This window comes from Pezoporus occidentalis, unplaced genomic scaffold (genome assembly GCF_034315485.1).
Source record: "Pezoporus occidentalis ecotype Australia unplaced genomic scaffold, CSIRO_AGI_Poc_V1 ctg22, whole genome shotgun sequence".
Lineage (NCBI taxonomy): Eukaryota > Metazoa > Chordata > Aves > Psittaciformes > Psittacidae > Pezoporus > Pezoporus occidentalis.
Window position 1 is genome coordinate 3,472,664 of NW_026914072.1, and position 14,201 is coordinate 3,486,864.

At 43.3% G+C, this 14,201-nt stretch overlaps 1 protein-coding gene across 1 annotated transcript in view; it reads left to right on the forward strand.

Moving 5' to 3' along the window:
• The window catches only part of PRR5L (proline rich 5 like), a 40,992-nt gene extending 30,738 nt beyond the window's left edge, over positions 1–10,254 (forward strand). The window contains exons 6-9 of the mRNA XM_062620283.1: positions 535–626; positions 4,531–4,671; positions 6,094–6,220; positions 9,789–10,254. Of these exons, the coding sequence (XP_062476267.1) occupies positions 535–626; positions 4,531–4,671; positions 6,094–6,220; positions 9,789–10,171 (743 nt within the window). The 3' untranslated portion in view covers positions 10,172–10,254. The remainder of the gene's footprint in view (positions 1–534; positions 627–4,530; positions 4,672–6,093; positions 6,221–9,788) is intronic.
• The last annotated feature ends 3,947 nt before the right edge of the window (positions 10,255–14,201 follow it).

Sequence of the window (14,201 nt, forward strand, 5' to 3'; positions counted from 1 at the left end):
TGCTACATCCCTGTCAGTGTTCAAGGCCAGGTTGGACTGGACTTGGAGCAACCTCGCCTAGTAGAAGGTGTCCCTGGCTTTGGCAGGGGGTTGGAACTGGATGAGCTTTAATGTCCCTTCCAACCCAAACCATTCTGTGATTCTGTGATTTACCTGCTGGTTGTCGGATTCAGCTGCTAACACATGGCTGTGCTCCCATGCTAGTTGAGCACGCTGTGAGCTGTGAGATTTGCAGTCCTTTGTTGTGGAGTTAAAGCCTCTGGTTAAAGAGAGGTTTCACTTTGTTGTTGGAATTCATCTCATGTTTCACATAGAGCTGTCTTCTTTGCAGTAAGGGACAAAGCAATTTATGGTCACAGTCTTGTGTCTCTGCCTGTTAAGGTGAAGCTCAGCTGAGTGATGTCCAGTTTTGGATGGAAACTGTGAAGGGTGGGTTTGTATCTCTTATCTGGGGGGTTAGAGAGTAGTGGGAAAATTCAACTTGATTTTGGTGTTCCTTTTGCTAAAGCTCTTGGTCCAAATCTGTTTTCGTAGGTGAGGATCGCATTGATGTCCTGTCTGAAATCTGGGATCACTATTTTACAGAGACTCTTCCTACACTCCAGGCAATATTCTACCCAGTCCAGGTAACCTTAATTATAACTCAGCCTTCATTCAGGTGGGGCAATGTAGTAACACTATCTGCTATCAGCGCATAGAAACTTCTGTTTCAGCAGCACTTTTTGGCCACTGGCTAAACAGGTCTCAAAAACCTTTAAACTGTATCTGGGAGGAAGTAGAGTGGCATTAACTATGTAAGAAGAACTGCTGAAATCTACTGGGCAAGCACAGTTTGGGCTGAATTTATTCCTATTTGTCTACCCTCTCTCTGTGCTTAGCTAAGCTTTAATGCTGAAACTATTGGATGATGCGTTATCTAGGCTGAAGCTCTGTGCCATTCGTATTTCTATTTCTTCTGCTTTTAAATTGCTGGGACTGTTGGTGCAAATGGTAATACTAACAACTTGTCTTCAGAGGGACAAGTCTGAAGACTAGATCAGGGACAAATGTGTCTAGCTCACCCTAACTACTTTTGGAGGGCTTATGTCCCAGTTGTGCCTTTGAAAAATCCTCTATTGGGATTTTTTAAGCTTTAATAAGGGGACAAGTAAATCTATGGGTAGAGGATGAATGAACACCTTCATGTAAAACCTGTTTACTGGACATTTTGAAAGCTGAGTATCCTGTCAGAAGTGTTGAGCTGTATCATTTTTAAAGGTAGTTTTAGTCAGGGTTTCCATACAAGCAGTGCAGCTACCTCCCCGGCCTATTTTAATCTTTTTTTCCATGAGAGGAAAAGAAAACCATACCTCATGAGGAGACTGATGTTCTTGGAAACACTAGCCTCCTCCTCTTGACTTCTGACTCTTTTGCAAGACACTGCTTTCCAGAGCACTTTAAAATTATTTTCTCTTATATTGTTTGAAAGGCAGCAGGTAAAGCTCAAAGCTTGTCCTTTTGCTCTAGTCCTGTTAAGGCTGGCATTTCCTAAAAGAGAAAGGACTTCTGCAAAAACAGATACTAACCTTTCTGCTGTGTTTATTTTTATTCTTTCCTTGCTGCAGACGCTTAAAGGTAGGTGTTTGGCAGGTAAAACTGCACAATTATAATATCTTCCCTTGTCTGTCATACCCACTGATGCTAATAATTCTGCCACTTACCAGAAAAATTTATTCCACTCCTATTAAGTGTCTCTAATGAGAAACTGAACAAAAGTTACTGCACAGTGGGTGCAGGTTTTGATAGTAACTAGATGGTGAAAGATTTACTATAGGATGTTGAAGTTCTTTGAAAGCATAGGTTTTTTACTATATTTGTCATGTCACAATATCTGAGTCACTCAGAATTATTTCACAGAAGCTGTGAAGTTAGGGAAGTATTGCCATTTAACAGAGGAGGAACTGCAATGTGACAGACAGTATATTTAAAGCTCTGTAGCCTACATAAATGTATGGATTTAAACCACCTAAATACATCCAAGAATACAGCCAGGTTGGACAGGGCTTTGAGCAACCTGATCTAGTGGAAGCCGTCCCTGTCCTTGGCAGGGGGTTGGAACTAGATGAGCTTTATAGTCCCTTCCAATCCAAACCATTCTGTGATGCTACAATAAGAATTTGGGTGAGCTCTCCTAGGCTGCGTCAGAGAGAGTTGCTGGTGAAGCAAGGAATGAGAAATTGCTCTTATCCCAGGCCAGTGCCCTAATAACAAGATCGGGCTCTTCCTATGAAAAGGATACTGTATGTTCCTATTTACACATTGTGTCACCACATGCGAAGAGAGCTCATCTAGTAAATCTTTTTCACCAAGCCGCAGTTCCTTTATGTGCTGCTCTGGAAGATGGGAAAGTCAGTTTGTGGTTGGTTCCCTGTTCTTTGCTGCAAATGTCAATGTGATTATTTGGTTGTGCCCTTCTGTGGTTTCAGGGACTGCCCATTGAGAATGAAAGTCAGCTGAATGTGTGAGCGTATGATACTGAAGGTAGTAACTAGAAGTAACTTCCTATTTCAGCTAAATTTAAACCCGAGGCTCATAGCTGTTTCAGAACTATGACCTTTAAGCCAGCCAAGTTGGTTAAATTGCTGTACAGAGGGAAACTGTGTAAACAGGTCACTGGCTTTCATATAGTTGCAGCTGTTGATGTAACTACTTGGTGTGGAAAAAGAATAGCAAATTTTGTTTTGTTTGGCATGATGAGATGTTTGCATTTTGAAATGGGGTTTGAAGTTAATGGGACTAAACTGCGTGATATAAATAAAAAGTGTGCAGCTGTTGAGATATAGTTCAGAGATATGTACCAGTCTTTTCTACACCTCTGTGTTTCAAATACAGTGATGGTTTAAAACAGCAAAGTGCTTTTATTATGGCAGAGCTGCCCTCCAGACTATTGGATTTACTATGTATTTACATATTAATGCTGTTAATTATGATATTAAACCCATTATGAGTTAACGATTAACTGCTTTTAATTCCTTCCAGCTAAATATTTGCCATGTTGAGTGTGTTATGGAGACCATAAATTAATTCCCAAACAGACCATGGGGTAGAGATTAATGTACTGGGAAGAACAAGAGAAATTCTTAAGGCTAGAAATTGCTGGGCAGGGCTGGAAGGAAAAGTTTTGCCATTAACCTGCAGTGGGGCAAGAGAAAGCCGTGTGGATGTTAAGCATAGCAGAGGGAAAGGCAGTAACACCAGAATGCCTAATGGAGTCCAAATGCGTTTAAGTATGCTGAGAAATATTACATAATCTTCATCTGTTAAGCCTGCTCACTTGTGTTGTTGATGTAGAAGAGTAACCAGAAGGATATAGAGCACCCTGTTGCTCCTTAATATGATCAAAGCTGTTGCTCTTTAAAATGATGTTTGGTACAAGCAGTCTTGCTAGCTTTGCTGTAGCCTAAATCCTAAAACCTGTAATGGACTGACTTGTGGATTTTTGTCGTATCAGCAAGGTCTAAAGTGTAGTCGTGGTTTAAGCCCAGCCGTAAATCAGACCATGCAGTCTCTGTCTCACTCCCCCTCTTCCCCCCCTCCGTCCCCCCTGCTCCCGGAGGGGTGGGGAGGAGAATCAAAAGAGTGTAACTCCCACAGGTTGAGGTAAGAACAGTCCAGTAACTAAGGTATAACACAAACCACTGCTGCTACCACCAATAATAATAATGATAAGGGAAATAACAAGGGAAGAGAATACAACTGCTCACCACCCACCAACCGATACCCAGCCAGACCAAGCAATGATCTAGCCCTTCTGGGTAACTGCCCCCAGTTCTACATCCTGGGCATGATGTGCTGTGGTATGGAATACCTCTTTGGTCAGTTTGGGTCAGTTGTCCTGTCTCTGCTTCCTCCCAGCTTCCCCTCCTCCCTGGCAGAACATGAGACTCACAAAGTCCTTGGTCAGAGTAAACATTACTGAGCAACAACTAAAAACATTGGTGTTATCAGCTCTGTTCCCAGGCTGAAAGTCAAAACCACAACACTGCACCAGCTACTAAGAAGGAGAAAAATGACTGCCACTGCTGAACCCAGGACAACCTTGACCAGAAAGAGGATCCAGCACAGGCCAGATGTAGGCTTAGTTAAGGAATACTCTGTACCAACCTCTTTCTCTGCCAGACCTTCTCTGGTTTCTCAGCTCAAAAGCAGGAGCTGCATCCATCTGGCCTTTGGATGTTTGTGAACAAATTGGGTGGCAGTTGAGTTTCATGAATATGTAGTCTTTTGGTGAAATACAGACCCATTTTGGCTTCACTCCAAACCTAGTGACATCTCAGGTGAGGTGTTACTCTTTTTGGAGTTTGTGTGGGGCGGAGACTGAGAGGGAAGTGATCAAAGAGTACTATGAATCCTCAACCTTATCATCTGGGAGTGCTTTGCCACAGCAGCAAGGGCAGGATAGACCCTTTCTCTCTGTGTGCATACATGTGTTGATGTGATGCTTACACATCCCTTCACCAATTCTTGGACTTTGCCTTCTGTGTTTTTTAGGGTCAGGAGTTGACGATCCGTCAGATTGCTCTTCTTGGCTTCAGAGACTTGGTCTTGCTAAAAGTAAAATTGGAAGAAATTCTTCCTCTGGTCCAGACAAAACTTCCAGCTTCCATTGTCCAGATGCTGTTAATTCTGCAGGTGGGGAGTCTCTGTTATTTGTCTGACTCTACCTGGTTCTCTCAATCTCATTGAACTGGAAAGGAGAGTGAGGAGGGAAGACAGTGTGATGAAGGGGAAGCAATGTGTGCTAATTTGGGAGTGCTAAGTGTAGAAATAAAAGCTGAATTTGAATGTCCTGAGTTTCCCTGGGAACAGGTAAGGAAGTTGCCATGAAAGGGCTGGGTTTTGCTGACTGGTGTTCCTCCTCTCCAGCTAGGAACAGAAATAGGTTTGTTTTTTTTTTGTTGTTTTGTTTTGTTTTGTTTTTCCCACATGTATTTTCATCTCCCAGCTTCTCTGAAGTCCTGTTTGTGCCCTGGTTCTCCTCGTTTCTCAGCTTTACCATGTCAGGGTGAGGGTCTGTCACAGTGAACTGTGGAATTTGGATGAGCCGTGACTGCCAACTGACTGACACCAGCGCCTTGGCTGGCTGGGATGCTAAGCAGCACCTCCCATGAGAGGGGGAATACCTTTTGGCAGCAGGCAAAATGTTATACATCTTCCAAAGGCCTCTCCCAGACCTTCTGGGAGGACTAACTTTTTCATCCAGACCTCAAGAGAATATTTTCCAAGCATGCCAAACACAGTTGACTATACCAGCTAGTTTACCTTCTTATGTAACCCAGCCTGACAGTCCTGCAAAATACCATGTTAACCAGGTGGCTGTTTGGGTTTCTTCCAGTTTTAGTTCTTCTTCAGTGTACCTTATAAAAAGTGGCAGGGAATAAAACTTCCTCAAGTGCAATCAAAATTGAAAGTGGCTTAGCTGGTATTTCTGTGGGAGTTTTTGCTATTCAGATGTTCCCAGTGACCCAGACTTCAATAGCAGAATATACTAAAGTGTCAACTTAATTTCCCTGAAATATTTTAATAAAAGAATCTTGAGGGCAAAGGGGGTCCTAGAAAGAAAAGCTTACTGAGGCTTAGCAGGAAGTTAAGACCGTGTACAGTTTCTGAAATTACTGTTAAATTGGTTTGTGTTATCTACCATCTTCACAGCTGTATGCTGAACTACAGAGGTGCCTTTCTTGCAGTCCTGCCTAGGAAAGGAGCAGTGCTTTGCCAAAGATATTTTAAGGCTTTTTTTATGAAGATCTGTTTCCTGGTAGAACTAGCAAATCCTTGGTGTGAGTGTGCCTTGTACCTACCTATCCCTTGGTCAGAAAAAAGACAGCTAGGTATATGATGTCTATGGGGTTATAGCTATGACTTGAACATGGAGGTTGACCAGAATGGCACCCAAAAGCTCCATTTGGGCTTATCAACTGTGCTTCTCCATGTGGTCTACTGATATGGTTGAATTATTCCAGTGCAGAGATATTTGACAGATGCTAGGCTTTACTCAAAAACCTGACTCAGAAGTAGGTAAGAATAATGTTGCTTTTAATGGTTGAATTTCAGAGTGTCCATGAGCCTACTGGACCCAGTGAGGGCTACCTACAGCTGGAAGAACTCGTCAAGCAAGTAGTATCACCATACTTGGGTTTGTGTGAGGATCATGGCTTCTCTGGTAGCACCTGCTTGCTTGGTAAGTCATATGTATCATACAGAAGCCCTTTTTGGGGTGTGAGGCAGTGCTAGAAAGTTGACAGTGCATAGCTCCGTGAGAAACAGAAATCAAAGGCTAAAACATCTTGGCCCACTTGGTGGACCAGTAACAGATCCCATGAAATTCAACAGGGCTGAGTGGAAGGTCTTCCTGCCTGTAGCATGGTGTTGAAACTGGATGAGCTTTAAGGCTCCTTCCAACCCAAGCCCTTGAAACTCGAAGTGTTTAAAAAAAAAAAGGAAAAAAAAAATAAAATTTGTATATAAACTGTGGATAAATGGGTCTAGGTGAGACAACTGGCACTTCACTTCAGGAAATGGATACTTGTTGTGGAAAACTCCTCCACACATGATCCGTGAGCTCTGCTTAAACACATGGCCAGCCAGAAAGGATTGGCTAGCTAGGAAATGGGTGTAGTGGTACTGATTTGATAGTTGAGAAGATTTAAATAGAACAAGTAAAGAAAGCTCTAGTCTTCCTCTGTTTGTATAAGCTTTAGCCTTTGTGTAGATGCAGACTGTAGCAAGCTGGAGGCACACAGCCTGTCTTTATTACACCTTAGCAGCACAGGAGAAAAGATGGTCTTGCACTCAAAGGACTTATCATGACTCAGATGATCTGTGCCTCTAACAAACTCATGGCACCATTTCAGGCTAACTGTGGCTCAGCTTTTTGTTCTTGTGGTTGCTAAGCAATTAAATACCTTTTGTGCAAATTAGCATGGTTATACAGCTCAGCATCGATTTGTAGGCCTGATCAGGAGCTTAAATCTAGGCTAAAAAGTTGAGGTTTGACTAATTTGATTGCTTTGCTGTTTATGGACACCTGCATGCTGATGGGATAGTTTGGAAAGTAGCCTTCTGACCTGTACTGAAGTTTCCAACCATCCTGAATTTCCACCAGCTGAACAAGTCATTAGTGACAAGAGCAGATTTTTGCATGGATTGGCCTTGTAAACTTTATGTGCCTTAATATAGTTGTACTTACTTGTATTTTAGCTGTCATTTATTTGTGTGTATTTCCAAGGTGGCCTTTTGCCCCCACTCCACCCTGTGCCAAGCAAGAGGAAAGAATGAACTTCTGTTTGCATGACACAATACTGACAGCAGAGCAGCACTTCTCTGCAAATATTCTTGGCATTTCAAAGTGCTTCTGTGGTGGTTGGTTCTTTTCATTAAGTCCCACTTCTAATCAAACCTCATTCTCTTCCTCTGTCCCTCCTCCTGTCACCTATTTACTTTCTCAGAACCAGTTTCTTCTCTCACTGGGCAGCCTCTAATGATGATGGAGCCCAGTAGGTTCCCTCTATTAGCTTTTTAGAAATGGATTATTGAGCTTTGGAGGTGCTTGATTCTCAAGAGATGCTGTGGAGGCCAAACAGCCATCTGAACTGGAAAGCCTTTAAGACAAATGAGTGTTGGGAAGTACAATGTTTGATCACAGCTGTGGACGCACATAAGGCTTTAAGTATCTTAAACTTGATTTAAAGTGAGAGAGGAATGCAGCAGGCATAGGTATGAAAGGGGACACGAATAGCTCACAGAGGGGGTTCGTAGAGGGAATAGGGAAAAAGATAAAACAACCACCCTGTGTTTTAAGCCTAATGTGTTAAACCTAACATCACTACTGATTCGAGTTTGCTGGCAAAAAAAAATCCTAAAAAAATTCCTCCCAGTTTATATTCCTGACCATAATGCATCAAAATAGAAATAACATTTCTAGTCACACTATGAATGACAGCTCCCTTAAGAGACTGTCTGTTGTGGCCAAGAAAGTAAATGGGGAAAAATAAAGCAATAGGTGAATATTCAGAGTTCATCCTAATTTTTACCTGCTTCTCATGAGGGATTTTAATTTTGTTGCACAGAAATAATCTCTGGATTTTTTTCCTCAAAAGAGTCAGGTCCAACACTACAGCTTGCTGTGGTTTGAGGTGCTGGTGATGCCTAAAGAGTATATGTATTGTAACCAGCCAATAATTGTTTGCCCACATTCTTAAGCATTAAATGAACCATTTAGAATGAATGTATTATTAGCAACAGTTGGGTGAAGTGCTGTCATAACTTGGCTCTCTGCAGCAACATATAGTTTGTTTTCTGCTTTTCTTCCTGATGCAAGCTTCCAAAACTCTTTTATAACCTTCAGTTACAAGTGTATTTTTGTTACTCTGTCTCTTAGGCTCTGCAGTCTTGGTGGGCTTTGAGCAACCTGTCTAGCAGAAGGTGTCCCTACCCGTGGCACGGGGCTGGAACTAAATGAGCTTTAAGGTCCCTTCCAACCCAAACCATTCTATGATTCTATGGCTTTATGAAATGAGAGCCTGCACTTCAAGGAATTTGGTGAGAAACAGGAAGACAGGTAGGGAACAGATTTATCAGCTGCTTTGCGAATAGTTAAACATGAGGTGTTTAATGCCACGTAGCATGCTGCATGGCAATAGAAGACAGAAGGTGAAAAGTAATGCTGTCTGATTCAACCTGAATTACAGCGAGCCAAGGGACATGTTCAGACCTGTGCTTTTCTTAAAGCTGTCAGTGCCAGAATTGAAATGATATAGGGCTGGGGACTGTATCTTAGGTTTGAGTTTTAAACCTGTGCTCCAAAAGTCCTGCCTGTCTCTTCCGTGCCTTTGCCTCCTAGATGTTGTGGGCTGTTGCTGTGTGCTGTTAGGTCTTGCCAGTGTTCAGCCCCCAACCCAATATGTTTTAAAGCAGATGAAATGTTCTTTTTCTTGCATAATCTTTTAAAAATGCAGTGGGATAACACTAGCAGAGTCACCTTTCCTAGGGAGCTGGAGAGCCAGTTCAATGCAATCATCAGGAATATCATGTTGATACCAGCTATTGGCATCTCCTGTGAGAAATTTTCTAGAGAAGGTGATAGCAACTTACATCCTCACAGAATGTTTCTTGGACTTGTGCCGCTTTAGGAAACCTGCACATGAGAGCTCCTAGTTGGTCCTCACCTCGCTGGGTGAGAGAGACGACCATCAGGATGCTAAAGGAAGTCCCTTTGCTGCACTTAGTAGTTGTTGAATTACTTCTCTTATGGGCAGCAGCACTGTTGCCATACCACAGGATGGGAGGTGGCTCCTTCCCAAACCTCTGACAGTAATCACAGGATCACAGGTTTGGGTTGGAAAGGATCTTAAGGTTATCTAGATCCAGCCCCCTGCCATGGGCAGGGACACCTTTCACTAGACCAGGTTGCTCCAAGTCCCATCCAGCCTTGCTTTGAATACTGCCAGGAATGGGACAGCCACAGCTTCTCTGGGCAACCTGTGCCAGGGCCTCACCAATAACAGCAGGAGATCATTTATAACTAACTTAATAGTTCATAACTAATGAGTACCCAGTGGTAATGAGGTGAGACGTTCTGTGGCTCCGTACCAAGCCCTCTCTGTTCCAGAAAGCAAGCATTAGCAGTAGATATAGCTCCTAACTAGCACATAACCTGGTAGTAATGAGGTGGGAAGGCCAGCCTAGGAGTTGGAGCAATGCTTTGTCTGTGCCCTACTGACCCTTCCTGCTTCCTTTTTCTCTTCCAGAGAGACGGTACTCCAGATCCCGTCCCAAGACTGGTGCACCGAATTATCCATCTCACTTGGTAACGAGCCGGCAGCCTGGCGAGATGGCCCTGACCCCGCTGACAGAGCAGGAGGGTGAGGCTTACCTGGAGAAATGCGGTAGCATCCGCCGCCACACTGTTGCCAATGCTCACTCGGATATTCAGCTTCTGGCAATGGCCTCCATGATGCATACAGGAATTGTGATTGAGGAGTCGGATACTACTGATAAATGCCTCCTTCTGCAGCCCAGTTTTAGCCACAGGCAGTGCTCCAGTGAGCCCAGTATTCCTGATGGGCCAGAGGGAGTCATGGCAGCAGGTAGGCAGGACCCTGCTGAGCTGAACTGCACATCAGTCAGCTAGAAGTCTTGCTGAGGAGAGGAGAACTGTATGTATATTCAGTGTGTTGTGTCATCCCTGCTGGAGGGGAAAAAAAAAAGAAAAATATCAAACTTTGCTCATGTCATTGAAATGGCCTTGAGGGATCTTCTGTTTCTATAGGAGTACTCTCTGGACTTGCTAGTACTCTCTAGATTTATTTTTCTTGCCTGTCTGGGACCCTTGTTGATGAAGGGACCAGGCTGCTCCCAAATGGGCACTTTCTATACTTTCTTCTGTCAGCTTTCTCCCTCTAGTAGTTCAAAACCTCAGGTTTCCTTCTGTTTCTTTGTTAGGATACAAATTAGCCCCTTCCTGGTTTTCTCCATCTCTCCCAGCTTTGTGCTACTTGTTTGCTCTTTGTTCCTGCAGCAGAGTGCTCTGTGCAAAATGTGCTCTTTGCTCCTGGCGGCAGGGATGGCTGAGGATGGCGTTTTTCTCCTTTGAAGTTGAACTCAGGGATGAAACTATTTGCATCCTGCAGAAAGGTCTGCTCAGGTGGGTTGTGAGAGGAGATCCTTCACTTTGCCTCCCATGGGCATGGATGAAAAATCCAGATCCAACTTTTTTTGGCCCAGACCCAAAGAGAACTCAAGGAGTCCCAGCTGAGCTGAGTACTTCATATTATTGTATTTAGTTCCAGTGACATCTTTGGGGGTGCTGGTGTCAATTTGGTATAAAGAATGTGTGAGTGTGTAATTTGTGGGCATATATAGTCCTGAGCATCATGGCATTTGGCATCAGTTTGCTTTCAAAATGTTGTTGGAGGGCTACAATGAAAGGAGAAATCCACATAGGTTCCTTTGGGAAGGAGACACTGGGCAGAGCCTGCACTTGTTGGGGAGGCATAAAGGTGCTTCCTCAGCACTGGCCCATCGTGATTCCAGATGATTTCATCCTTGGGCTGCCCTGGTACTTTTAGCACTTGTGAAACCACGGATAACTGGTAGGTAGTAGAAAGGAGTCCTGTTATGGTAGTGTATTCATGAAGTGCTCCTGACCTCCAGTGGTGTCTGACTCAGTGCAGTGTTGCCTTTAAGATGAAGTGAAGGTTCTTTGCAGTCTTGCTTTTTGTTTTGAAGATTATGAGTGGTTCCAGTTTCCAAGTGTCAGGCCCTGCAACCTGCACTGTCTACTCTGTAGCATCATTTGGTACTCAAATGCTGCTTCTGTGGGAACAGAACCCGTCTGTTTTAGCAATTCCCTGGGTTGCTCTGCTGCTGTCTTGCTAAGCAGATTTCCAAATGTAATTAGAGGCTTAGAGGTGAACCAAAATGCTGCCTTAAATGTCAAATCCCATTAAAAATAGGGGTATAACACCACTGCCACTTGAATCTAGTCCCTGTGGTACTGGCTGTAAATAGATCTGTCTTGACAAGGAAACAGAAGGTTAGGGTGAATCTTCAGGATGTTTTGTTTTGGTGTTCTTTTTGCATGCTATGGCGTTAACTGCAGAATTTGCCCTGCTTCTGTCAGGCATTAAACATCTCCTGTTCCACTGGCTACATCAAAAGTACAGCTCCAACTTGTCAGGATTGGGCATTAAACATCTCCTGTTCCACTGGCTGCATCAAAAGTACACTTCCAACCTGTCAGGATTTGCCCTTAGTAGCAAACAGAAAGCAGATTATTATTTGGTAACAAAGCATCAGAAATACCAGTGACGAGCACAAGTCACACTACCTTTGTAAACAAGGGTATTGCCTTGTCTCCTGTGGTTGCAAATCTTGAAAGAGATACTTGAGTGGGCCTGATTTTTTTCTTGCAGCCACTTAAGGCACCCTAACTGTTGGCCTTTGTGGAAATGCCAAGTGTTTTGATCACCGTCTGTGCTTACATGTTGAAGAAGAGAGATATAGTTGTGCTGGCTGCCTCCTCCTCAGAGTGTGCACAGTCCAGTGGAGGTCAGGAAGATGATGTGGTTTTAAGCAGTCTTCCCTCAGATGAATTCTAGGATAAATTGCCCTCCTATTCATAAATTGGAGTGACCAGGCCAAATTATTTGATGGAATCTGCCCTAGGGTGGCCACGGACTGTGATGGAGCTTCAGAATCTCTGTGGTAACAGCCAAGCCTCGTAGACCATGCCAGCCTTGCAGCATTTCAGTTCACTCTTATAAATGCTTTTCTTTTTTTCCATTTCTGCTCCAACCCATTTGCTTTCTGTAGCTACCCAAACCATTTGGATCAGTGAGCAGCACCTCTTTTATGGTGCAATTAGAATGCTTTATTTATTTCCTGACATATTCTTGGGTCATCTCTAGGGTTAATAGAAATCCAGTCCTGGTTTTAACTTGAATTTCTTTTGTTTTACATGTACGTATAATTTTAATTATTTTGATTTTGTGTCTGTGACTTTGCAAAGATTTGCACCAAGCCACTCTGAATCGTGCACTTCCTCAATTGTTTTGGTTTTTAGGGAGAATTAAAGCTGGTGGCTTTACTTTGTAAACTGAAGAAAAGTTTTTCTGTAAACTCCACCAAGGGTCTGGTCGTAAGCAGCACTTTTACAGCCATGTTAGATGCAGAAGCAAACTGGGTTAAACTGGGAATGGTTGGAAAGCTGGGGACACACCTGGGAGGGCTGCTTCTTCATTCACCGCATCGCAGAGCCATTGACAGGGGCACTGGGCAGGTCTTTTCTACCCTCAACCACCCAAGAAAACCTCTTGGAAGAGCTGGAAGAATGTGAAGAATGTATTTTTTTCACCACTTGCCCAAGTCTGTCTGTTACCTTCTAACTGGATAATTACCTAGATTGAGTGACGTCCCATCACACTGAATCTTTCTTCTCTTTTTACTCTGTCTCCTCTTCTTAAGGTAAGGTGATTTACTCTCTGTATCCTTACAGTTCTGTCATAAAATTACTGAGGGGGCCTCATCAGAGATATTCATAGTCACAGAATCAAAGACTGGTTTGGGTAATAAACCATTCAAGCTTATCCAGTTCCAACCCCCTGCCATGGGCAGGGACACCTTCCACTAGACCAGGCTGCTCCAAGCCCTGTCCAACCTGGCCTTGAACACTGCCAGGGATGGGGCAGCCACAGCTTCTCTGGGCAACCTGTGCCAGGGCCTCACCACCCTCACAGGGAAGAACTTCTGACTAAGATGTCATCTAAATCTCCCTTCTGTCAGGTTAAAGCCGTTCCCCCTTGTCCTGTCACTACAGGCCCTTGTCAAAGACCCTTCTCTAGATTTCATGTTGGATACTTTAGGTATTGGAAGGCTGTTCTAAGGTCTCCCTGTCTGTATTTTTGTATCTAACATACTACCTTTATTAATTTATTATCTCTTTCTGAGACTATTACAGCTGTACTGGGAATACATAAGTCAGAAATAGGTGCATTCCAACACTGGCTTCCATTGCTGTCTGATCATCTCTATCCCACGATTTGATTATTTCCACGTGGTTTTCGGTGGTCTGACCTTCCCTTTCCTAACAGTGCTGACTAGCTTTTCAAAATCATTGTTTTCCACTCTTGTAAAGTCTAAACCCCTTCCATTTCCAGGGGATACAAAGTCTAGGTGCCATAGCCAAAGCAAAACAAAACAAACCAAGGTAGATCAGTGAGTTGAATTTTAAATATCGACTCACTTTTTTAATTTCAACTATTAGGATGAGGACCTATGTGAAGGAATTTGGCATGAAGATACGTTAACTGTTAGCCCAAAGAACTCTTTCGAGGAGGTGAATCTTATTGAAGGGATTTGCTAAGGTCAGTCTAAACTCCACAATGTGTGAAGTTTATCACATCTCAGCGTGACACTGAAACTAGCATGACTTTTATGTGTTACTTTTCCCTGGCAGTATCTTGGTTCCTGAACCCCCTGTTAGCAAAGTCCAAGCTCATACCTGGCTGAAACTATCACTTTATTAAATGCAGCAAGAGAAGCAAAATTAAATCTCAGAAAGAAACAAGTCCCTGCATGCATAATTGAATACCAAAATGAAAATAAAAATGCAAGCTCAAGCACACTGTTGTAGGACTTGACAAGCCAAACTCGTGGACTTC